The sequence below is a fragment of the Prionailurus viverrinus genome, chromosome E1 (genome assembly GCF_022837055.1).
Source record: "Prionailurus viverrinus isolate Anna chromosome E1, UM_Priviv_1.0, whole genome shotgun sequence".
Taxonomy (NCBI): domain Eukaryota; kingdom Metazoa; phylum Chordata; class Mammalia; order Carnivora; family Felidae; genus Prionailurus; species Prionailurus viverrinus.
Window position 1 is genome coordinate 51,371,473 of NC_062574.1, and position 25,165 is coordinate 51,396,637.

The window sequence follows — 25,165 nt, forward strand, 5'->3', positions numbered from 1 at the left end:
TGGAATCGGGTCCCACGCCTTCGCCCCGACTCTTCGTCAGAGGCTCGACACCTCCAGACGCCCACACGTGCGTGGGGACGGAGGTGTGGGAATGGCCCCGATGCAATGGGGGGGGGTGGGGCACGCTGCATTCCGGGGGCTGGGCCAGCCGCGGCTCCTCCTCCTCGCCCGCCCCGCCCCCGGGCCACCGCTCCTGCTGGGGACCTGGTGCTGTCCAGACCCCTCCCCACCTGTCCCTCCAGCCCGTGTTTGCCTCTCACAGGGAGCCCCCGAAACCTCTGCCCCCCCCCCCCGTCGCGTTCCACTCCCCTCTGCCTCCTCCCCACGACCTGACACGATCGACACCCTGCACCCAGCGTGTTGTCCTCGCGGCTCCTGCCACTGACCTCCGGGAGCAGGCGACACCACCGGTCCCCTCCACCCAGCCTCACCTCCGCCACGGGCACGGCCCCTGCTGTCTTGGGTCGCTTTCCCCCCCATCAGTCAGGGTCAGGTCCACTCTGTCCCCCCCTCCATCCGGCCACCGCCGGTCTATCCCCCAGCGACCACATTGGACGTTGGCTGCTGCTTCTCTGGGGAAACCCTCAGCCTGGTCTGTGGGACCCGTCCTCAGACACCCCAAGCTTTCCCATCCCCTCTGCCTGCTACCTGGGGGCCCCACGCACTGCCTCCCCTCTGGGACCTGGCTGCCCGCTAGGAAGGGGGACCTTCAGGACCCTCCCAAGGAGGGCAGAGGCACACATGATTCGCAGCACTGCCTGCCGTCACCGCGGATTGTGACAACGTGGCCGTCTGCCTGTCTCTGCAGCGACTGATGGTGGGAGGGGGGGCTCCCCGCTGCCCCCAGTCGCGCCCCAGCGCAGCACCCGCTCGCAGCAAGCGCCCACGAACACGCGCTGGGTGGCCGGCAGTGGACAGAAGAGTGCCTTCCAGGGGCTCCGTACCCACGGCCTTGAGCGTAAATACCATGAGGAGAAGTCACTACAAATGACCCCATTAGAAATTTTAAACTCTGGGGGCGCCTGGGTGGCGCAGTCGGTTAAGCGTCCGACTTCAGCCAGGTCACGATCTCGCGGTCTGTGAGTTCGAGCCCTGCGTCGGGCTCTGGGCTGATGGCTCAGAGCCTGGAGCCTGTTTCCGATTCTGTGTCTCCCTCTCTCTCTGCCCCTCCCCCGTTCATGCTCTGTCACTCTCTGTCCCAAAAATAAATAAACGTTGAAAAAAAAAATTTTATAATAGAAATTTTAAACTCTGATGTAACAAAGAAAACAAGAGAAAAACACGTGGCAAAGATTGTTCTTTTTAACGTGTAAAGAACTTTTCCGTGTCAATAAGACAAAAAGGCAGACATCTAAGTGGGAAAACAAGGACACACGTGGCCAGTTTACTACAGAAATAGCCGATTAACCTGTGAGAAAAAGACAATCAACTTCACTTGTAATGAATTCAGATTAAAAGGAGATTTTATTTTTATCTATCATATTGGTAAATAATAGTGGGTGGTGGGCTGCTGTTGTCCCGGAGTTCTTAATTTGTTGTTTAATTAAACCTTTGGGATTCGGTTTTGTGTTTCTCCTTTTTTATAAATTAAGAAATTAAGGGTCAGGGAAGTGAAGTGATTGGCCCAAGGTCCCATAACCAGAGAACACAGCAGCAAACCCTCGTCCTGTGCACTGTGATCAGCAAAGGCCCACGGGAGGGAGGGAGCACCCACGGTGGGGAGGGACCACGGAGCGGTGGGGGGCACCCACAGAGGGGAGCACCCACGCGTGGACTGTAGGAAGTGCATGTTAGTTCACTGGCAGGTAATCCGGTAGTAAACTCGTGCTGCTGCTACCCTCGAATTTATCCTCGGGAAAAACCATGTGAACAGGCAGAAATATGCCTGTTGGGATATTTATCATAGCATCGTTTGTAACAGCAAAAACCTGATAATAGTTTAAAAAGGTTGCAGTGGGGAAGTTGTTTAAATGAACCGGGCACCGGGAACGATACGGCCAGACGTGCCCAGCGACAGGGAGTCAAAGCCACAGTATTTTATTTAGTTTACAGAAGAGGTGAGAAACGCAATACTAGATTATCTGGTTTAGAGTAATTAAAGGAACGCTGTCTGGAGGTTTATACACCACAGCGTCCTCGGTGTGTTTTTACGTGCAATTAAAAAGTATTTGTTCTAGTACTTTCTGCAGGGCCCCTATTTTATACAGAGAAAGGAGCACCTGCTGTAGGTAAATGAATGAATGCAGCCGGGGGCAGGTGTGAGTGCACCCCCGCGTCCAGAATCGCACGGCTCCACGGTGACGCCCTCTCCTTCTTCCTTTCTCAGGTGCTGTTGAGTCAGGTGCACCGGCTGAGAGCCCTGGATTTGCTGGGGCGCTTCCTGGACCTGGGCCCCTGGGCGGTGAGCCTGGTGCGTGCTTCCCACACTGAGCCGGGGGAGGGTGGAGCCCCGGAGACTCCGCGGTGCGTCCGAGGACTGTCTCACAAGCTGGGAGCGATTGGGGGCAGGGGAGGGGGGGCGGTCAGCCCGAGGGGCCCTAGAGGTGCACGTGCTGCCTCGCGGCCTCCGTCACTACAGCCCCTGGCGGTTTGGTTTTGCTCTGCCCTCTTCTCCCATCTGCCACGGCGCTTCGCCTTTGCAGACAGAAAGTGTGGCCGGCCCGCCCCCGTTCGGGAGTGGCTCGCCCCTGCAGGTGCCCCTGAGCCCGCAGAGTGCCCGCACACACCCGTCCACCGACTTCACACTCCGGTGCCCAGCACAATCTGGAAACCCTTCTCTGATTTCTCATTCCGCAGAGGAGTAGAAACGGCCATTGAAAAGAGAAAACACTGACAAAAATCAGACCAAAAAGCGACTTGATTTTCAACAACTACATCAGAAGGAAGGGGGTATCGTTAGGGGACCTGCCAATTAGAGGAGGTTCAGGAGACCTGTCACCAGCTGCAAACATGGACCTTCTTGGTTCTGTGTGCAAACAACAGTTTAGAATTACAGTCTGAAAAAGCAATATTCATGATAATCAGAAATTATCTAATTTGTGGTACACACAGCCTTTAACGAGGAAAGGACACAGACCCCGTCCTCGGACTGTGTCCTGGGTGTCCCCCTCCGTCTGTCTTGGAGGGAGACGCTGAGATGATGGACAAAACCGGGTTCTGCCCAGGTGTCCTTTGTGCCGAGATAGCCCGCTTCTCTGTCGCTGCCCTGCCGAGAGCAGAGACGACCCCCCGGGATGATGCCCCATCCGGATCTGGGCACAGGAGCCCCCGCGGCTGCTCCCCGTCTTAACCAGCAGACTGGCCCATCCCGAGGCGGCAGACGCCTTGTGGTTCGAAGCACGAGAACCACTATTAAGGGGCCTTGCGCTTTGCTGCTGAGAGCAGACAAGGCCCTCCGAGGGTGGGGACGGCGGGTTCCAGACGGGAAGCCACCCGTCCCTCGTGAGGCGAGCCCCGGTCTCTGGACGCGGCAGGACCGGAGAAGTCGCGCGGCATCTGGGAGTGCGGGGGTGAGGAGGCCGGAGGAAGCCGCTTGCTCTGCGTGAGGCGCGTCCACCCCCACGGCATTCCCACCGCGCCGAAGGCTGCGCACACCGCGTCCCGAGCCGCGCCGTCCGCCCCCGGCACTGCTCGGCTGCCCGGGAGCCGGTGCTGGCGCTCACTCTCTCTTCTCTCCCCCAGGCCTTGTCTGTGGGCATCTTCCCCTACGTGCTGAAGCTGCTGCAGAGCTCCGCCCGAGAGCTGCGGCCCCTCCTGGTTTTCATCTGGGCCAAGATCCTGGCCGTGGACAGTGTGAGTAGTCCGCGTCGTCCCCGCAGGCGCGAGGCGGGCTCCGTGCGTCAGGCGGCCCCGGCGGCGGCTGCTGCGGAGGTGCTGAGCGCAGCTGGTTTGCCCGCCGTGACGCCGTGTCCTCTGTCCCCCTGCGATGACCCCGCGTTTCTTGTCCTGCTTCACCCAAGCCTCTGCCTTCAGGGCCAGCTCCTCCCTCCCTCTCCAGGCACGGCTGGTGCCCCCCCCCCTTCCAGAATAAGGGAGGTGCGTCTCCTTGGGGCCCAGTCCTGGTCACCTGGGCTGCAGCCACACCATTCGTGTCCCTCAGGTGCCGCAGGCCGCCCCCTCCCCGTCCCCTCCAGTCCTCCAGCAGGAAGTGACCCTGACCGCTTCCTTCTTTAAATTCTACCCTGCCTCACCCAGACCCCCACCAGACCTGCTGTGTCCCACCCGTGCTTTTTCCTCCCCACCCTGACCTTGGGGACCTTGGGGACCATCTCCTCCAGCTCTGCTCTCCAGTCTCTGCCCCTCCCTGTCCTCAGGCCTCCGGGCCGCAGACTCACATCCACTCCGTGGAGCCCCACCCTGGGGGCTGTGCTGGAGACTGGAGACAGGCTCGTCCAGCGGGTCACAGCCCTCCGCTGCAGGGGGGAAGCCCTGTGTCTGAGGGGCTGTGCCGTGAGGGTGAGGGCCTAGAGGGGCTGGAGGTGCACGCGGGGCCCCCTCTAAGTGGAGGGCACCCCACTCTTCAGCCAAGAGGAACCGGTAAAGAGTCCGCAATGGGACAAGATCCAAGCTGTAGTTTTTAACTCATGGCCTCGGTGTAGAGGTTGTAGGTTAGCTGAGGAGGGGCTGGGAGAGTGGGTGTGATGGGGCGATGGTCGGGGAGACCCCAGCTGGGGAGGACCTGTGCCTGAGGGGTGCGGTGAGCCCCGGGGCTGAGGTGTGGAGAAGGAAGAGCCACGGAAGACAGGCAAAAGCAGGATTGACGAGGCGGGAGGCGTGACTCACGGGACACAGAGGGGTTCCAGAGTAGGGGTGAGCGCCGGCCGGGAGCGGACACCCCCCAGAAGAGGCCCCCATGCGCGGCACTCAGCTTCAGAAGCACCGTAGATGTGGAGAGGGGAGGAAGCGCGGTGATCACGTGGTCGCTTGCTTGAGGGGTTTGGTGGGCGGGGAGGGGAGTGGGCTTCTCCCTTGTCGCCCCTCCTGCCGGGCACCAGAGCCTCAACCGGCCTGCCCCCTCCCCAGCCGCACCTGGTAGGTGGCCAGGGCCCCACCGCTGCCTCCGCGTTCCAGCAGACCTCCCCCGGCTCGCCTCCGCCCTGCATGCTGTTCCCTGCTCCCCACACCCTCCGCCGTCCTGTGAGCAAGCCCCTGCAGCTCCAGGCTGCTGCCGGACCCAGCCCTCCCTCACCTGGGCGCGAGGCTACCCGCGCACCTTGAGGCCGCCGGAGCTGTGCCGTGGGGCCCGAGCCAGGGCTGACGGCTGCCAGAGGGCGCGGGTGCCACGGGCGTTCCCAGGAACACGTGACAGCACAGGTGCATCTGGGCGACGCTGTCTTGGATGACGTTGTGCTCTGTGCTCTGTGGTTGCTGGTTTTGTTTGCTCGCCTGTGTAGCGGCCTTGCTGAGCCCTGCAGTTCCGCCCGTTGCCTGGGAGGTTCTCCTGGCCTTTCTGCACAGCCTCTCATAGCGGCTGCAGACAAGTCCCGGAAGGTGGCTCAGTCCCCGTCTGTCGGCCTCAGTCCTTTCCCTGGTCCCCTGGTACCGACCAGAACATTGTCGACCAGACGCGGGGTCCACTCACCTCGGTGTTCCTGGTCCCCATGGTCCTCTCGGTGCCGGAAACAGCCTCCCTCCTGCTCGCCGCACCCAAGGCCAACCTTGACCTCAGGTCAGCCTTGACCCTCCTTGGGCCCAGTGCCCTGCGCATAGCTGTATCCACAGAATGTTCCGTTGCTTGTCTGCTCCGTGATGATGACTAGAATGTTAGAGATTTTGACAAAATACTTACCTTCCTATCTGTGGAACTAACTTCAGACGAGCAATGACTTCTCTGGAAGATTGGCCAAAACTTTGCTAGACTAAAGAGTTAAAAGTCTGAATTTGGGCCCCGCCTCCCTCATTGTCTCCAGCGAGCAAGCGCTTTCGTGTCCCATCCCCCGCCCCTCTGTGCTGAAGATGACAGCTGTGACCTGGAACTTTTAGAGTAAAAGGAATCACAGTGTAAGTCTCGCGTCTGCCCGGCCGGTGTCGCGTACGCAGAAACCCTCTCCGGCCGGTCGGAAAGCCTGGCGTTGTGGGCAAGGAAACCGTACCCTTCGGTCAGTTCTCTTTTCCCCTCACGTCTCACCAAAGAGCCGTGCTCTGGGAACAGGAGGACAGAAGGGCTCTTCCAGGGAAGTCCTTCTGGAACTTCCCGTGTCCTTCAACGTCTCTGTTTTCTCAACGGCACATCTGAAAACGTACTGATCCCGTTACCCGGTCCCGGGCCGAGCAGAGCACGTGTCGAGGTTCCTGGGCGCGTAGGGCGCCCGGCTCAGACCGCAGCCCGTGGGAGGAGAGGGACAGGAGAGGGCGCCCCTAGGCCCATCTCCCTGCCGGTGGGCCACCGGCGCCCTCGTCGCCGCGGAACCTCTGCTGCCTGGGAGTGTCTGTTTCTGCTTCAGTCTTTGCTGTGTGTGTGAAAAGGACGGCCCTCGTGCCTGCACCTCGCCACTGCGTTCTCGCGGGACCCGGGTGGTCATCGTACTTCTGCACGCCAAAAACCGCCTCCCTGCACATCTGTCTCGGGGGGCCCGCGTGTCTCCTGCGTGTGCCGGATGCGGGCGCCCCCCGTGAGCGCACCGGCTACAGCTCCCCCGCCCCCCTGCTCGAGGGAGTCTCAGGGCCCGCGCTGAAGGACTTACACGTTTAATGACGCTGCAGCCAGCTGGAAGTGTCCGGGCCTTCAGTGTCGCTGTACCTGCCCGCGGGCGCCAGGGACCTTTCCGTGAACTCGTTCTTAACCAGCCCGTGGCACCTGTTTATTCAAAGGCCGTCATCCTACTGAGAGACCTTTTGAAATATTTCCAGCTGAGTCTGAGTGCCGTTCACCTCCACCTTCCTTTTCATGATCACTCGGATGGCTTCCCGGAGATGACAGTTCCGTGTGCTTTGCGGGGGGGGGCTTGGTGGTTCCCTTACCTTCCCTCGTTTGCATCTGGCCAGAAGTCACACTGGGTCCCCACCGGCCTCCACGGGCTCTCGTGCTGTGGCAGAGCTCACTGGGTTGTTGAGTGGCCACTGGGAGGGTCAGGGATGGCCACGCTAGGATGAACGTCTGCGCGGAACACAGGGCACTTCTGAGGGCGGAGGGGGGGTGGCCCACGCAGGGCGGACCCCAGCTGAGGGGCAAGTTCAGGGCCTCTTCTTAGGTCACAGGAATGTGCTGAGCACACACCATGGGCCATCATGGGGGGGGGGAGGCAGGTGGGGGGAGGCCAGAAGCGCTTCAGCCGCATCTGGGAGGAGGAGCAGGGCCGACGGTCCGGTGCCATTTGACCGAGGGGCGGCACACGCTGTGGGGACAGGTGGCACAGGAAAGCCTTTCCTGTTGTCCCCACGGAACCAGTCCCAGGAGGGTCTCTCCCCAGGTCACCTGTGCACCGTGTGGGTCTGCGCCCGACTCTACTACTGAGCGAAACGACCAGGAGCGTGAAGAAGCGGGGATCCGTGATCCACGACGAGGAGAAAGACCCGCCGACACCCACCTGACCCCTCGCAGGTGTGAGAACTGGCCGAGAAGGACGTGGAAGCCACTGCCGGAAATCTCCACGTAAAAAGCTCCACTGGAACTCGAAGCCCTCAGAGGGCCGGCGGAGCCTCGCGGAGAGGGAAGCGGCAGCGTGCCGTGAGAAACGTGCCGGGCAGGATCGACAGCCCGACCGCCGGCTGCACGCCGCAGAAGAGCTTCAGCAGTGCGGTCTGTGCACACGGGCACAGGGAGCACAGCCGGGCTCTTACGAAACCGAAGGAGCATCTCTGAGTCGTGGGACACCTGCAGGTGGCCTGACGTGTGTACTCGGAGCCGCTGACGGGCCAGCGGGAAAAACCTCTCAAGAAACGGGCTAAGAAATGTCCAAATTTTCCAATCTGACGAAAACTACAAGCCCACAGGCCCGGGAAGCTCTAGGAACCCCACGCGCAGGGAACGTGAAAACCACCCGAGTCCTAACCTAATTGCTTAAAAACATGATCAATATAAGAACCAGAAGCAGCCGATAAAAGAGAACAGAGGGGCAAGGAGAAGGAAGACAGAGGGCCGCCAGCCGGGGGCCGCACCAGCAGGGGGCCGGCGGGCCGGCGCCCTCGCGTCCCCGAAGAAAAGCCGCCGGCCTGGCCTTCTGTGCGCAGCGGGAGGCTCTCTACAGGTGGCGGCAGAGTGAGGACTTCGTAAGACACTCGACACCGGAGGGTGGCAGCCCGGCGGACCCACACCACGAGGAACGTTAGCGAGGGTCCCCAGGCAGAAAGGCGCGCGGTGCACACGCAGGCCCGGGAGCCCCACGCGTAAGTCTGACTTCCTGCGCCTTGAATCTGTCAGAGATCATCTGCTGGAGCAGACAGTAATCGCCGTGCGCTGGGGGTTGGTGGCGTGCACACAAGCGACGCGTGCGGTCACAGCAGGGATGTGGGGGCGGGGCAGAAATTGAAGAAAGGCTCCGGTCAGCTTCTCGCACTTCGTGTGATGTGCTACCGCCTGGAGGTGGGCCGCGAGGAAGAGGCAGCCGCGCACGTCGAGGCCATCACTACCATGCTTTTACAGGGGGAGCCCCCTCGCCAGCAGAAGAGGTCCCCTGAGGCCGTGAACGTGTACAAGGGTCACACAAAACAGAAGGTAAGGAGAGGGGGGCGAGGACTAGATGGCACCTACAGAAGATCGCAGGCGCGTGGATTTTTGCGTGACCGTGTCGGCGGTGACCGTGTAAGCAGTCCGACGGCCCGGCTGGAAGGCAGAGGTGGCCAGGCGGATCTAGGAAGCGAGAGCAGACCGTGTGCTGCTCGTGGGAAATGCGCCTCCGGTGTAAGGACACGACTAGCCTGGAGGTGGGAGGTACTCGGCGCGACCATCAAGCGAAGAAGGCCGGACGCCCGTGTTAACAGCAGCGCGGAAACGCCCGTGTTTCTGGCAGCCGGTGTCTCTGGGGGGAAAGGACTTGCGCGAGAGGAGCCCAGGAGCTCCTCTGGAGCTGCCAGGAGAGGCCGAGGGTCCACCACCGTACCCGGAGAAGCCGGGGCTCCTGGAGAAGACGGCACGGCGAGGAGAAGGGAAATCCGTGGGGAACACCCCTCCTGTCCGCGTGCCAGGAGCACACGGCACCGCGGGCCGCAGCGCAGCCCCGGATGATAGGAAGACTTCCAAACACGTGGAAACGAAGCACGCTTTTAAATAAGTAAGTGTTCAAATGTTTAAATTATAAGATGAAATTTTAACAAGTAACGTAAGTATAAGATGCATGAAATATTTAAAACATATAAATGTTATATACGTGACATAAATATTTATATAAGATGATATGTGTAGTTTTAAATATTTATATGTAAAATACACAGATGGGAGTACATCAGACTAAAGAGCTGAGAAGGCAGCCTGTGGAACTGGAGACGGTATTTTCGAGCTGCCTATCTGACAAGGGGTTAATACCCAAAATATACAAGGACTCATATAACTTCATAGCAAAGACCCAAACGATCCCGTTAAACAATGGACAGAGGACCTGAGTAGACCTTTTTCCAAAGAAGACACACAGAGGACCAGGAGGTCCGCGGAAAGACGCTCCACATCACTCATCACGAGGAAACGCGATAGAAACCACACTGAGACATCACCTCACGCCCGTCAGGTTGGCTGTCCTCGAGAACACGGAGTTGGCGCGTGTAGGCGAGGCCATGGAGAGAACAGAACAAAACAGGCACTGTCGGTGGGAGCGTAAACTGGTGCGGCCACTGGGGAGAGCAGCGTGGAGGGTCCTCAGGAAATTCAAGATGGAACCTCTGTCCGTTCCCACCAGTGGGCGTAGCACCAGAGGGAATGCAACCCGGCCCCGCAGAGACACCGGCAGCCCCGTGTTCACTGCAGCCTTCTTCACAGCCAAGCACGGAGACGACCCTGAGCAGATGAATGGATACGGAAGGGTCGCATGCACACACATACGCACACCGGAGAAAAGAAGAAAATCCTGCTGTCTGTGACGAGATGGTTGAACCTGGAGGGCACGAAGTGAGGTAAGCCACACAGAGAAGGACAGATACCACCTGATCCCATCCACTTGTGGAATCTAAAAAAGTCGAACTTCCAGAACCAGAGAGAGAGAGAGAGAGAGAGAGAGAGAGAGAGAGACGGTGGTTGGGGGGGGCTGCCAGTGGCGGACACGGCGAGGTGCGTGTGGAAAAGCACACACCTCCGGTTCTACGTGGAGCCGGGCTGTGACGTGCGGCCCCATGACCGCAGTGACAGTTCCGTATGTGCACTCCAAAGCCGCTAAGATGGTAAACCTTAAGTGTTCTCATCACACCAAACAAAATAACTGTGAGTTCGTGGATGCGTTCATTAACCTGATCGCACGATCACTTCACGGCGGATGCGTGTATCAAACCCTTACGTTGAATATACAAAAATTGAATGTATTTCCGTTTGTCAGTTACGCCTCAGTAAAGCTAGAAAAAATATGTATGATTTATACCACAACATACAACTTTTCCTGATAAAGTTTATTATAATTCTATCATTTATATGAAAATATAAAGTCAGTGAAATAAAACTTGTTGAATGATATTTTTCAAAAAGGTCTGAGGGGAAGTAAAAAATACCTTGAACTGAATGCCAGCGAAAACCCAGCACATGAGGACAAGTGGGGGCACAGCTCGGCAGCGCTGAGAGGGAAATTGGCACCGCTACAGGGCATCCGTTGGGAAATGGGAGGGTTTAAATCATTGACCTCCGCTTCAGCCCTAAGGTATTAGTGAAAGAAAAGCAGATTAAACCCGAAGGAAGTAGGAGAAAGGAAATAAAGATCACAGTGGAAACCAATGCAAAAGAAAACAGAAAAGCAATAAAGAGAATCTGTTCAAGCAGAAGCTGGTTCTTCGAGCAGATCGATGAGCAAACAGCTACCCAGATACTGATCTCATTTCCTCTGGTTAGACACCCATTAGTGTTATTGCTGCACCATAGGGCGGTTCTATTTTTAGGTTTTTGAGGAACCTCTATACCGTTCCCAGCGTGGCGGAGAGAAAAACAGACGCCAATTCCCACATCAGGAATGAGAGATGGCATCGCGGAAGGTTCTAGAAACATTAAGGGAATAATACGGGAATAGCATGAACAACTCCACGCCAGAACACTCGGTAAGTTTGATGAAAAAGACACATTCCTGGAATGACACGAGTTTCTCACTTGAGAAGTGAGTCAGAATAGTACCGTGTCTGTTAAGAAATTGGATTTGTATTTTGAAACGTTCCTGCAAAGAAAACTCCAGGTCCAGCGGCTTCACTGGCGAGTTCTAGCGAGCGTCACTGAGGGAATGGGTACAAACAGGCACTCGGCTGTGTCATTCCACCGCCGGCAGGAAGTGCCCGGTGCCAGATCCAGACGACACATCACAGACCGGCGTCCTTTGTGAAGGTCAAACGCTCCAAATAAGACTTTAGTAAATCAGGGGCACCTGAGGGGCTCAGGCAGCTGAGCGTCCGACTCTTGGTATCGACTCAGGTCATGATCCCACGGTTTGTGAGGCCGAGCCCACATCGGTCTTGGGACCGGTCTCGGGACTCTCTCTCTTTCTCTTTCTCTCTCTCTCTCTCTGCCCCTCCCCCCTTCCCCACTCACATGTGTGCATGCTCACTCACTTTCTCTCTCAAACTGAATGAACTTAAAATATTTAAAAAATTAAAATTTAAAAAGCTTCAGTAAATCAAATTCAGAGGCATATAAAAAGGCTAAAAACTCGTGACCTAGTGGAATTTATTTCAGGAACGCGAGATTGTTTAATGATTAAAAAAAAAATCACGTAGTTTACCATATTAACAGTCACAAAAACCGTATTATCATTCTCAGTAGACACAAAGAAAGCATTTGACCAAATCTAAAAACTATTTCAGACTTTAAAAAAAAAAAAAAACAAAAAAAAAAGCTCTCGGCAAACCAGTCACAGAAGGGAACTTCCTCCGCATGACGAACAGCATCTACAAAAACCGTTACAGCCAACATCACACTTAATGGTGAAAAGTCTCAACACTGGGATGAGAAACAAGACCGGGGTGTCTGCCCTCATCATTTCTCTCCAGTGCTGTACTCGAAGCCCAGGGAGTACAAGAAAAATAAAGGCATCCAGGTTGGAAAGGAAAACGTTTAACTGTCTCTATTTTCAATCAACATGATTCTCTTTGTAGAAAAGCTAATTGAACCTATTAAAAAAACAAACAAACCCACAACTACTACCCCTGAGTGAACTTAGTAAGGTTGTAGGTTATAAGGTCAACACAACAATCTATTTTGTTTGTATATACTGTTGATCAACCACGGGAAGTTGAAATCAAAGTAAAAAACATTTACAACAGTATCAAAAATATAAAATACTTGGGGACGAATTCAGCAACACGTGTGCAAGACTTCTGTACTTCAAACTACAATCCATTGGCAAGAGAAATTACAGAAAATCTAGATAAATGGAGAGATCCCATCAACATGGGCCCTGACTACAAATCCATATATGAAAATGCAAAGGACCTAAGAATAAACAAGACAACTTTCTTTTTTTAAAAAAAGAACAACGCTAAGGGATTAATACTACCTAGTGTCGAGACTTACCCGTATCTGTTAACAGTCAGCACTGAAAGTGGCGTGAAAACGGGTAGTGGAACCAAATGAGAAGTCAGGGGCTGGAACCACATGTGTGTGGTCAACTGATCGGCAACAAAGATGCAAATAGTTCAGCCCCACAGAAAGGAGCGTCTTTTCGCCACGTGGCATTGGGACAATTGGACGTCCAGATGCAAACAAATGAGTCTACACCTCATACCGCATGAAAAAGTTCACTCAAAGTGGGGACATATTTGCACATCATTTACCTAATACAAACTCTTAGATCCCATAGGGAACTCTCAAAGCTCAACGTGAAAACAGACACACAAACCAAAAAACGGGCAAAGGGTTTGAATAGTCACTTCACGGAGGAAGTAGTATGCTGACAGAAGAGCACCCGAAAAGTTGCCGCTTGCCATTTGTCCTTGGAGAACACAAATGAAACCAGTCCGATACCGGCACGCGGCTGCTAGCATGTCCAAAATCCAAACACCGTCCGGCCCAGGCGCAGATTTGGAGAAACGCACGTGGCACACCCACCCGAAGGCACACGTCTGTTCAGAAGTGATACACGATGTTTATAGTGGCTTTATTTGTAATAGCCAAACAACAGAAGTAGCCCAAAAGACCATCAACGGGCGCGAATAAGCAAACAGTGATTTATCCACACGGGGCAGTACTGCTAGGCAATAAAAAAGGATATACTGGCCCCAAAATAGCTGAGGGAAAGAAGCCAGTAAAAGAACGGTATTCACTATGTAGTTCCATTTATATAAAATTCTAGAAAATGTAAACCGTACTCACAGAGAACAGATGGCTGCCGGTTGGCGGGGTGGGGGGGAGGGGGGGCGGTTCGGAAGGGGCACAAGGAAAGTTTTGAGGGCAGAGGTTGCTTACCTCGATTGTGGGCATGGCTTCATGGGTGTGTCCATATGTCCACAATTACTGAAATCTGTATTTTTAGATGTGCGGTTTTTTGTATATTGCTTCAACCTCAGAGCTGTTAAGAATTTCAAATGGTGGGGGCACCTGGGTGGCTCAGTCGGTTCAGTGTCCAACTTTGGCTCAGGTCACGATCTCATGGTTCACGGGTCCAAGCCCCGCGTCGGGCTCTGTGCTGACAGCTCAGAACCTGGAGCCTGCTTTGGATTCTGTGTCTCCCTTCCCCTCTCTCTGCCTCTCCCCTGCTTGCTCTCTCTCCCTCTTTCTCTCTCAAAACAGGGGCGTCTGGGTGGCTCAGTCCATTAAGCGTCCGACTTCAGCTCAGGTCATGGTCTCACGGTTTGTGAGTTCAAGCCCCACATCGGGCTCTATGCTGACAGCTTGGAGCCTGGAGCCTGCTTCGGATTCTGTGTCTCCCTCTCTCTCTGCCTCTCCCTCACTTGCACTCCGACTCTCAAAAATAAATAAATGTTTAAAAAGTTATTTTTTAAATTTCAAGTTGCAGAACAGTCTACGCACAACTGTACGGTCCCTTCTAGATTTTCAATTCAACAAAGACAACAAAACGTGGGGCGGTTGTTCTAGACAAAGACTCGTAATGTGTGACCAGTAAGTGCCGGTCTAGATCCTGGACCCAGAACCAAAAGCTGTAAGAGACGTTGTTTGACCATCGAGAGAAATTTGAATGGAGACTAGATATTGGCTAATAGCGTGGCATCGATGCTGAATGTCTTGAGTGACAGGGGTTTGTGGTTATGCAAGAGAACGTCGTCCTTTTTCTCAGGAAAGTTTCCAGGCAAAGCCTCACGCCATCTGCAACTTTGAAAAAGTGCGGACAAGCACAGGGGAAGCGAGAGGGAGAGCGCACACGGTGCAGAGTATTTAAATTGTCCTCGAGGTCGTGTGATGGGGTCACAGGTCAAGAGCAGTGTCACAGGAGGATGAGAAAGTGTACGAAACGTGGCCAAACCTGCAGTCTCCGAGGGCCGTGCTCCGGGAGGGTGGTGCTGGCTGGTGACCCTCAGACCCCTTATTATCCTTTTTCTTTCTGCTAATTAACCAGACTGAGGGAGGGGAGACGGGCAAAGAGCCCTGCAAGCTGGGCTGCGGTTGTCTGGGGTTTATCCGTAGGCACCGTTAATATGCAGTTCAGGCAGACTTTCCCAAGTCCCACTCAGTAAAGGTTTATCACAGTGCCACCAGGGCACCGAGGGCACGCTGTCTGCAAATTTGGAAAAACACTGTGTTGCATTCATGACGTCAATCCAAATGTGGGGATACACAGAGCTTCGCCATGTGTGAGGCAGTTGTGGGACCAGAAAGAACATACTCTGTGAGTAAAAACGGATGAATTTTATTTCTGTGCCCTCACACCTATGCTGGCTCCCCTCCCCGGTCCCAGAACATGTGCTGATTTCCCTACAGAATAATCCCATCACCACCACCACCACCCCACCACCCCCCCCCACTGGCTCTGATGTCACCAGCTTCTCTTCCTGCACCTGCACCCGTCCCACCGCCCCCTCCAGGCTCACACAGAAAAGCTCAGTGGAGAAAATGAGCGGGCATAGTCTCCTCCCCCATCCTGTAAGGACTCGGGTCCCCCAGACCCAAGTGTGCCCAGGCGGGCCGGAGACTTCTCAGTCCAGAGCCTGCCGTCCCGGTGGCCCGGCCCCTGCGAGGGGCTGGCCCGCTCAGGCCCTGGGGCAGACCTTACTCCTGTGCTGGCAGCTTGTGTATCTCTCTGTCTCTGACTGCCTCGTTCCTACAGGTTTTATGTTAATAAACCACTTTTTAGGACAGGTGACATTTACAGAAAACCTAGAACAGGAAATAAAGTTCCCGTGTGCCCCACACCCACTTTCCCCCATTGTTAACATCTTAAGGAATGACACTGCCACTCACCAAAGTCCGCACTGCGTTCGAGTGTCCTTGGTTTTCCTGTCGTCCCCTTTCCACTCCATTCGTCACGTCTCCCCAGGCGTCTCCGGGCTGAGCCGTCTCTCACGTCGTCCCTGGTTTCAGGTGGCCCGGCGGTTCTGGGGGTGCTGGGGCTGTCCCTCCGTTGGGGTGTGTCTGATGTCGGGTGATGGGCTCGGGGAGGAAGACCGCAGAGGCAGAGGGCCCTTCTCTTCGTGTCGGGGGTCCGTGCCGTCGACATGATGCGTCGCCACCGACGGGACCTGGACCGCCTGGCTGAGGTGTGTTTCCGGGTGTCTCCACGTGCCCCCCTCCCGCCCCAAACCCCGCTTCCACCGTTTTCTCTCCACAAGGAGGTCACCGTGGTGCGCTGGGATTTTTGCTACGTGGCCGGCTTTATGTCTGAGGTCGAACACGGTTCCTTTACTATCCTTCATTGCTTTTTTAAAAATCTGAATATTGTTCTTTCCATCTCTCGCCCTTGTCGCTGGGTTAGCCTTATTTTATAAGGTTTGGTGTCGGAGCTCTTTTCTTTCGTGTTTGCATTCCCAGGGTTTTGTGTATGCCCTCAGTTCCCTTCCCGGCCAGCCTTCCTGCCCCACCGCCCGGACCCAGCAGGTGCTCGGGCCGCGGGCGGTGAAGGAGCCGGGGGGCCACAGCCAGGCCCGAGTCCCCAGGAGAGCCCCGGCCCCGTGTCCGGCTTGCCGAAGGCGCTTGATGAATGTTACCCTTCCCGCCTGCTCATTTTGACATCAATAGTTAAATTGCTTTGATGGCCCATTTAATTTCTACACTATGGGTTATAAAGTGCAGAAAATAAACTAAATCTTAGCATCGGGGAGCACCAGTCTGCATGTCTCACGAAGCTGTCGTCCGCAAGGATGTGCCGTTTCGGTGGATGTGAGGTGCCGTTTGTATTGTTTGGTGAACTACAGCTGCCACGCGTCCCTTCGTAGCCGTCATCCCGGTTACGTGAGGCGGCTGCGTTTCAGAGGCCCCCGGAGTGGGTTTCGCCCCGGAGAGGATTCAGATCCACCCCCGCGGGGCCCCTGGAGAACTGTGGACCCGGAGAGTACGTCGCAGGAGCCGGGGGCTGCCCCTTCCCACACCTGCCCGGGAAGAGGGCAGGCCCGGCCAGACTCGCACTTTGGTAAAAGGCCAGGTTGCTGCTGAGCGTGTCTGTCCCTGGCAGAAGGGAGACCGTCGTTTCCAGATGCCTCTGGATTTCCAGGAGTGACGTGAGAAGCCAAGGGAGGAAGCAGGAGGCTGTCACCACCGCTGTCAGGTCGTCGGGCCCATTGTAGCATGAATGGGCGCGGTGACTCGGGCTGCAGGGGACTTCCTGGTGAGAGGAGCTGAAGCGTCAGCCTGCTGCTGAGGGCAGTCAAGACAGGCCGTCTTTTTGGGTGATGACTCAGGCCCTGTGATTCATCGTCAGGCTGGGCTGAATCGCTCACCGGCTCTGCGGCACCGATCAGAGCGAGGACGAGGACAGGGGTGTGGGTCAGCCCGTGAGGAGAGCGAGGACGAGGACGGGGTGCGGGTCAGCGTGTGAGCACAGCCCAGCGGGACCCGACTCTTACATGTCTTATGAAAAGGGCGACCACGGTTCTGGTGTGTGGAGCCTGAAGTCGAGGCTGGGTTGGGGTACGGTCCGGGGCCGCCAGCTGAGTCATCTTTCCCACCCGGGACCTTGAGGCTGCACCTGGCGGCGACCCGGGTCCAGGGTCTGGGTAGCAGCCCACAGTGCGCGGCAGGGAGAGGCCGGGCCTCGACATCCTGGCCCTGCGGCTCAGCAGCTCTGGACCCAGGAAAGCCCATCCCTCCTGCTTCCACGGGCCTCTGGACTGACTCGTCCACACTGGAAGCGGTTACTGGGTGTGATTAACGTCCCGGATCACGTCATGCTTCTCCATGTACACGTCGGCTTTTTTATTTGCTCAGCAAACGCTCAGTGGCCCTCTGATGGGAACCAGGCTGCGCGACATTCCGGGACCATGGAGAGTAATAATCAGGGTTTTGTTCTCAAAGAGCTGAGAGTGTAGCAGAGCAGGGACCAGAGTAAGGAGCTCACCTGAAGGCAGCCACTCGGGGAGTCCAGCCACAGTAAGACCAAAAAGAAGGTCTCGAGAGTGGCTGGGCTGACTTGAGAGGCTGTGCCCAGAGGGTGCTCGGATGCCCGCGGTGGGGACGACAGGCCAGGAGCCAAGACACGGATGCACGGAGACGCATCATGTCAAACAAGGCGTGAGTGCGAGCACCCGGTATCGGAGGGGGGGGAGGCTAAGGGCGGGGGGTCTCTTTGTTCAGAAGCATTTCTCCGTCACCGCTGCCCGTTCTGCCCCTGGGTAATTGACACCAAGTGGGGGAGAACCCCATGCGGCATGGCTCAGTGTGACCCTCAGGGACAGTTTCAGGGCCTGGCTGGGAAAGTAGGGCTGCGCTACAGAAATGAACACGTCACATGAGTCCAGGAATCTCAGATGAGCGCCAGGAACCGCGGGTCCCAGTCCAGCAGGAGGACCGGCACCGGGGTGAGGGCCGCTCTCCGGCCTAGGCCAGAATCCACCCAGGCAGAGCAGAGGTCCCCTGGGCCCGGCGGACAGAGACACAGGAACTGACGGCTCTCTGGTGGCTGAGCAGGTGCAGAAACGAGTGAGGGGTTGTCTGTCAGCCGGAGAAGCAAGTGAAGCAAAAGGGTTATAGTGAGGAAATGCCGTCAGAGTACACAGCTCGCCTCCTCAGTGAAGATTTTTGCCTGAATGTAACGTAAACGCGGAGTGTCGAATTGACCGAAAGCTTCGGTGAAATCATCTGGGAAAGTAGGTGGAAGACAAAAGTCGGAAGCACAAAAGAACGAAATCCTCGTATCCTGTAGTGGAAGTGGCTAAGTAAAGACATGGCCATTGTTTCGAAATCTGGAGGTAAATTCTTGAAAACCCGTCCAAAAGGATGGCGATTGGCCGCCCTTGGGGAGCTGGACGCGGGTGGGAGGAACGGACCAGCCGGTGCTGTCGTGTTGCCCTTTCTCGCTCTGTGTGTGGATCTGATTTGCACGTAGAGAAACCCCAAGGAGCACGGCGGGGAGAAGGGTCCCGGCCTTCCGCACCCAGAGCGGAACGAATGGAACCACTGCCTCCTGGAGCGTGCACCTGAGCCGCGGAGCCGTGCCAGGGCAGGCGTCTCCGTCGAGGAGAGAGCTGAGTAACACGCTGGGACCCGCGTGTCCCCTGTCCCCCCACAGAATGGAGGAGGTGGAGGTAAACGCCTTGGTGCTGAGTGAGGAAGGCACTGTGATTTGGACCGGCCTCGGTTTTGGTTCCGGCTCTGTGGACGGCCCTCGGGCAGCTCACTGCGTACACACGGGACTTAACTTCCTGTCGAGGCGGTGGTGGAATCCGTGTCCGTGGCCACAGGGCTCGTAACAGCCCAGGCACAGTCAGGCATGACCGTCGCTGCTGCTTTCGTGAAGAGTGACGCAGACTCACCAGTGCAGCCTGGAGAACACATATCGAACCTGTGTCCTGATTGTAAAGACTATTGCTTCCGTTAAATATCTGTTCGTGAGATCTGACCACGTGTATTAGGCCACAAAAGAAACCTTAAGAATTTCCAAAAAGCAGGAATAGTGCAGACAATGTGCATGGCAGGACCAGAAATGAATAACGGTGTCAGAAAACAGAACAGGCCGGACAACTAGGAATTTAGTTTTTTTAAAAGCAATTATCTTCGATGTTGGGTCAAAGGGAAAATACAAAACAAAATTATAGTTTCCAAAAGCACAGAGGATGAAAATAACGGGCATCGGACCCCCGGGACACAGCTAAAGCCACGTTCAGAGAAGACTTCACAGTCGTAAGTCCCCGCACCGTCCTCACAGAGTCACATTAGAGCAAGCGGCCAGCTAGATGGACGACACGGTGACGCGAAAGGGACCACAGACGCGCAGAAAAAAGCAGTTTGGTAGAGATAAAAGAGAGGGCTTTCTCTGAGTTTGCAAACAAAAATATAAAAACGAAACCATAGATAAGAAGTGGCTTCTTTGTGGGGGGAAGGATCTGCTCACCTCATTAAGGGGGCCAAGTACAATCTAGAAGTGACCAGGCAGGAAACACTGTGGGAGGGAGGACAGGTGTGGTCCTGAGACTGTGCACATCTCTACAAGTGCAGTAACGCTTGGATACAGCAGGCTTCTGTTTCTAGGAAGGTAGAACTTCGCAAACTGATTCGAGGAGTAAAAAGCTCGAGCAGACCGTCTCCGCAGAAGGAGTAGCGAGAGGGTGCTGGGAAGGTCCTGCCACGCCCCGTCGTTCCGGGCAGAGAATCTCTCCCGAGTGGAGGTGAAGGGACACCTTGCAGCTGTTTATGGAGCCAGCGTGACATTGACGTTGGCACCTACGGTGCACAGCATCGTGACTGTGCTCAGGGCCACCAAAGCGCATTCTTTAAAAGTGGGTAAAATAGGGGTGCCTGGGGGGCTCAGTCGGTTGCGTGTCCGACTTCGGCTCAGGTCACGATCTCGCGGTTCGTGGGTTCGAGCCCCACGTCGGGCTCTGTGCTGACAGCTCGGAGCCTGGAGCCCGCTTCGGATTCTGTGCCTCCCTCTCTCTCTGCCCCTCCCCCACTCACACTCTGTCTCTGTCTCTTTCTCAAAAATAAGTAAACATTAAAATAATAATAATAATAAACGTGGGTAAAATGGTAAATTTTATGTTTTACACGTGTCAGCACACACAAAGAACACTAAAAGGCTCACACAAAACAAGCAAAGCACATTACGTCCATACTTGTGAACGTTTGGAAATAAGTCGGGAGAGCACGGAAAGGCTGCACGGCGCTGCCCAGTGGGTCCTTCCCCGGGTGAAGGCTTGGCTCAGCGTCCACCTTTAAAAAGCTGAGCCGTTACAGTAATAACGCTAACAAGTACAAGAAGGCGGGGGTCGATCTCACGAAGGAAGAAAACGGCTCAGTAACGGCACCAGTGGCTGCTTCTCTAACGTTCAGACTGGTTTCCTGTCAGCCCAGAAGCCAGCAGCATACTAATGGGGAAACGCAAAAGCAAAAGTGAGCAGAGGAAGATGTCACTGTCACTGTCAGCTAACACAGTCAGAGGCTGGAATTAAAGGCACAAAAATTAGAAAAGCAGAGGCAAACCACCACGGTCCGCACACAGCTAGGACCTGGAAAACCCAGAGGCATCCGTGAGATCCCGCTAATGAGAGAATTTATGAGATGGGAGACTTCGGATTAATACGCAGAAACCACGGGTTACAACCGGCAGAAGATACGTGCGCCCTGTTTGCAAGAGAGCCCTAAATCTGGGAATCAGCCCGACCCGAAGCATGAGAAACCCCCGTGAAGGAAACTGGAAAACATTCCTGAAGAGCAGAGAATTCAACGCGCACAAATGAAGACATAGGCAGTTTAATTACAGAAGGGTTGTTATCGTCAGTATGTCAGGGTTCCCTGAGTTGATTTAAACTGCAAGACGATCCCAATAAAACTACCAGCAAGCTTTTTTTCCCCCCTCTCTCTTTTCTGGAACTAGACAGACATACTTCCTACGGAGAAATAAATAGCACTCGCCAGGGAAACTTCGACTAGGAAGAAAAACGGCAAGGATCTAATCGTCCCAGACGCCAAAACTAACGATGAAGAGCGTTGTGGGGCTGGATTATGGACAGACAGGCTGACAAACAGAACAACAGAGGGCACAACAGAAATGGACCTCAGCGCACACAAGGCATAGCGCGTGGTCAAGTCAGCATCTCAGCTCAGCGGTAAAGATGATGCGTTCCCGGGGGCTCCTGGGTGGCTCAGTCGGTTAAGCGTCCGACTCTCAGTTTCAGCTCAGGTCATGATCTCATGGTTTCATGAGTTCGAGCCCCGCATCGGGCTCTGCACTGACAGTGCGGAGCCTGCTTGAGATTCTCTCTCTCCCTCTTTCTCTGCCCCTCCCCTTCTCACACTGCCTCTGTGTCTCTCAAAATAAATAAAACTTTAAAAATATAATTAAAAAAAAAAAAGATGATGCATTCCCGAATTTTTGGCACTAGGGGAGCTCGCTGTCTGCACATCCTGAACACCAGAATTGACTTTAAAGAGGTAAATTATTTAAATATAAAGAATGACACCACAAGAGCACTAGAAGAAAACCCAGGCAAATTCTAGCTTAACCTTGGAGTGATGAAAGCCTGTCCGGCTATAACTTAAAATGTAGCTATCTCTGAAAATTAGTAGATTTGGTTGCATGAAAATAAAACATTTGCATGGGGGGAGAAAAAAACACGAGCAAATTTTCAAACAGGCATCATTGGTGGGTCGCAGATACTTAAAACTCCTCTTCCAGGTGAAAGGCTAGCCTTCATAATATATAAAGAGCTCCTAGAAATCAAGAAAAACTCTCAACAGTCCAGTAGAGAAACAGTCAAAGAATGAACGTGAACCCACAGTTCCCATACAAATGGCCCTTACTTACACACACGGGACAGGCTCAGGCTTCTCCACGATGAGGAAAGCGCACAGTAGGGCTGCACCGAATATGGGTTTTTCCACGTCTCAGATGGGCAAGCACTCAGGTGCTTTACGGCAGGCTGAGCTGCGAGGACAGAGTGCCGAAACTGCACACACACCTACCCTGTGATGGGCCGCGTTGCTTCTGGGAACCCACAGCCGGGCCTGTGCGTGCATGAATGAGCCACGCTCTCCGAAGGGCTGTTCCGCACTCGCCGTGAAGACAGAACTCTCCGTGTGGCAGGGCTGCGGCACGTGAAGAAGCGCAAGGTGCAGGGCACAGACGGTGGTCCCCGTGTCGAGGGAAGGGCTAGCTCCATCTCCACGGTCCTCGGATTTCTTGCGCTTACACAGAGAAGCACCGGAAGAAGAAATAAGCCAACGCGGCAGTTACCGCAGCGCTGAGGGGAGGCTTCAACTTGCATCGTGTTTAACGTTTATTTTCGTGTTACGTCCAAACGTCATGCCAGTCCCTGCAGGGACCCAGCATGGAAGCGGACTTCCCCATGTATGCCTTTCTGCAGCATTTTGAGTTTTGAACTTTTATTTAGTTTTTATTATTTTTTTTAATGTTTATTCTTGAGACAGAGACAGAGCATGAACAGGGGAGGGGCAGAGAGAGAGGGGGAGACACAGAATCGGAAGCAACTCCAGGTTCTGAGCTGTCAGCACAGAGCCCGACGCGGGGCTTGAACCCACGAACCGGGAGATCATGACCTGAACTGAAGTCAGACACTTAACAGACCGAGCCACCCAGGCGCCCCGAGTTTTGAACTCTTAAAGTACGTTTACAAAACGTGTGAGTTTCGCCAAGGGCACGGCGGGTCGTGAGTCGCCGCGCCCACCGGTGCTCAGGACTGTCCTGCCGACAGTAGTCTGTCCATCTGTGTTAGGTTGTGCCTCTGCCCCCCGCCCCCCCAGGACAGACTGTAGTCTTGGTAGAGGAGGAGGAGGCCAGCTCTGCCAGAGGGTGCCCACAAGGAACAGCTGCCTCGCCTCCTACACTCACCCTGGCAGACCCCAGCCTTCCTGTTCTCTGCTCTGTCCTGTCCCCATCCGCAGACCGCGTCTCCGCGTCTCACGTGAGGTGCGTGCTCACGTCCTTCTCTGCTGCTCTGCTTCTCTTCCTCCCCTCCCTGGCCCTCGTTTCAAAAATGTAATTCCCTAGGGGCACCTGGGTGGCTCGGTGGGTTGAGCATCCGACTGGATTTCGGCTCCGGTCTCGATCCCAGGGCCGTGGTATCGAGCCCCGCGTCGGGCTCTGCGCCGACAGTGCGGAGCCTGCTTGGGATTCTCCCTCTCCCTCTGTCTGCCCCTCCCCTGCTGTGCTCACGCGCTCGCTCGCTCTCTCAAAAAGTGTGTGTGTAACATACGTTTCCCTGAAGTGCTGAGAGGGAAGAAGCAAAACTGCGACAAGGGTTAAAAGCACATCAGGGTGGGTTTTGCGTGTGGTGGGCAGGGGCTCGCTTAGGAAAAAGCATTTCGTATTCATGCCCTTTCCTCTCCCGCCTTGATATGTTACACTTGCGGCTTGATGGCGGGGGGGGGGGGGGGGGGGGGGGGAGTCAGATGATATGAGGTTAGGGAGGCAGCTGCTGCGGGGCCGTCCGTTGCATTTGAGAGGCCTGTGTTCCTTCCTCTAGCGAGGCGCTTGGCCAGGGAACGGGTGTCCCGGCTCCCTGCCTGCAGTGTGGACAGAGGGCGGGACTGGGACGGCGAAGCCGGTGAAAGTCCGAGCGAGCTCAGAGCCGGTCGGTAGGCGTCTCCTGCCAAGGACCGAACAGGCGGGTGGCCTTGTTGGCGGCTCCCCCCGGGGGACCCGCCCCATCAGAGCAGGTGCACGGAAGTGTGGCGCTGCGACACGGGCCTCCCTCCCGAACGAGTGGGATGTGAACCAGTGGCCTCGTGTTCCTCTCTGATGAGACAGGTTGAGGGAGCTTCCCCTGCAGACGCGTAGGCCTTGATCTGACTTGTCGAGCGCCTGGTTTAGAAACAGAAGAAGGGGCCTTTGTTCTCAGACCCGGGCACCCGACCGCTGCCCCCAGGGACGCCGGTGCCGCTGGGCGGCTGTGAAAGAGCTGCCCTCCCCCAGGCCCTCTGCACTGAGTGTCTGCAGAGAGGACAGGGTGTTGATGCCTTTCTCCTTCTTCCGTCACAAACTTCATTCAGAGCGGCGGGCCCCTCAGCTTCCCTGGCTTCCCTGGCTCTCCGGGAGTTAGCCTGCTGACCTGAGTCCGGGGTGCCCCTGCCTCCTGACCGCCGACGCCTACCTGCTCAGCTCCCACGTAGCGGGAGTCCAGCGGCCGCCTGATGGGTTTAGTACAGAGAGGCAGAAACACCTGATCATCAGAGCCCCCGGAAGCGGGCGGTGTGGAGGGGACGCAGGGCCGGGCATGACGTCTACAGAGCTGGGAGGGGGCTGCACACGGCCGGGGGTGAGGGGCACACAGCTGGGGGGAACACACGTCAGAAATTCTGTCCTCACTCTTCTGTGATGGCCTTTGACCTCCGGATGGAGCGTGCCATGTCTCTGTGCACATGTTACCCCAGATCAGTTTTTCTGGAATCGATCCAGGAGCCCGTTCGGTGTCGCGGCCACATTCCGAGGGTCACCGTCTCCAAGGATGGGGGCGTCCGTGATCTGTGTGTCTCTCCCGCTCGCGGATGCCGCTGGATGTGTTGTGTGTTTCCTTGGCCACTCCAGTAGTCGAGTGCGGGTTTCTAAAGTGGGGTCCCCCAGCTGGCGAGAGGGCATCCTGGCATGAGACCTAGCTCCTTGCCTCCCGTTCTGCCCTTTCCTCTCCTACGTGCAAACAGGAACTTTGTCCCACCTTCAGGCTTTCACCCAAAGCCGTGCAGATGTTATCCTCTACCCGAGTGTCTGGGGCTCGATCATCTGAGCCCCTTGACCAGCCAGCACGTACAGAATGCCCCCAAGCCCGCCAGCCTGGTGTGAAATCCGTGCTCGTGGGAACACTGATGCCGCCTCTGAGCCAGGCTCCCTCCTCCAGGATTCCAAGTCCTCAGCCCCGGGCGTCACTTACAAGCCCCTTGCTCCCGGGCACCCGTCTTCCGTGTCCTCTGGGGCCCCGTCCTCCATGGCCCAAGCACCCTCCACCTCTGTGGTCTTCCTACCCAACACGGGTGTGACTTCCGACCTAGAAGGTCAGC

The 25,165-nt window shown here is 55.8% G+C and overlaps 1 protein-coding gene across 5 annotated transcripts in view; it reads left to right on the forward strand.

The window, feature by feature from the left end:
• Nucleotides 1-25,165, forward strand: part of RPTOR (regulatory associated protein of MTOR complex 1) — a 335,785-nt gene that overhangs the window by 247,214 nt on the left and 63,406 nt on the right. For all 5 annotated transcript variants that reach the window (XM_047834016.1, XM_047834017.1, XM_047834018.1 and 2 more), the window contains 2 exons: nt 2,327-2,410; nt 3,682-3,792. In XM_047834016.1, coding sequence (XP_047689972.1) covers nt 2,327-2,410; nt 3,682-3,792 — 195 coding nt within the window. The remainder of the gene's footprint in view (nt 1-2,326; nt 2,411-3,681; nt 3,793-25,165) is intronic.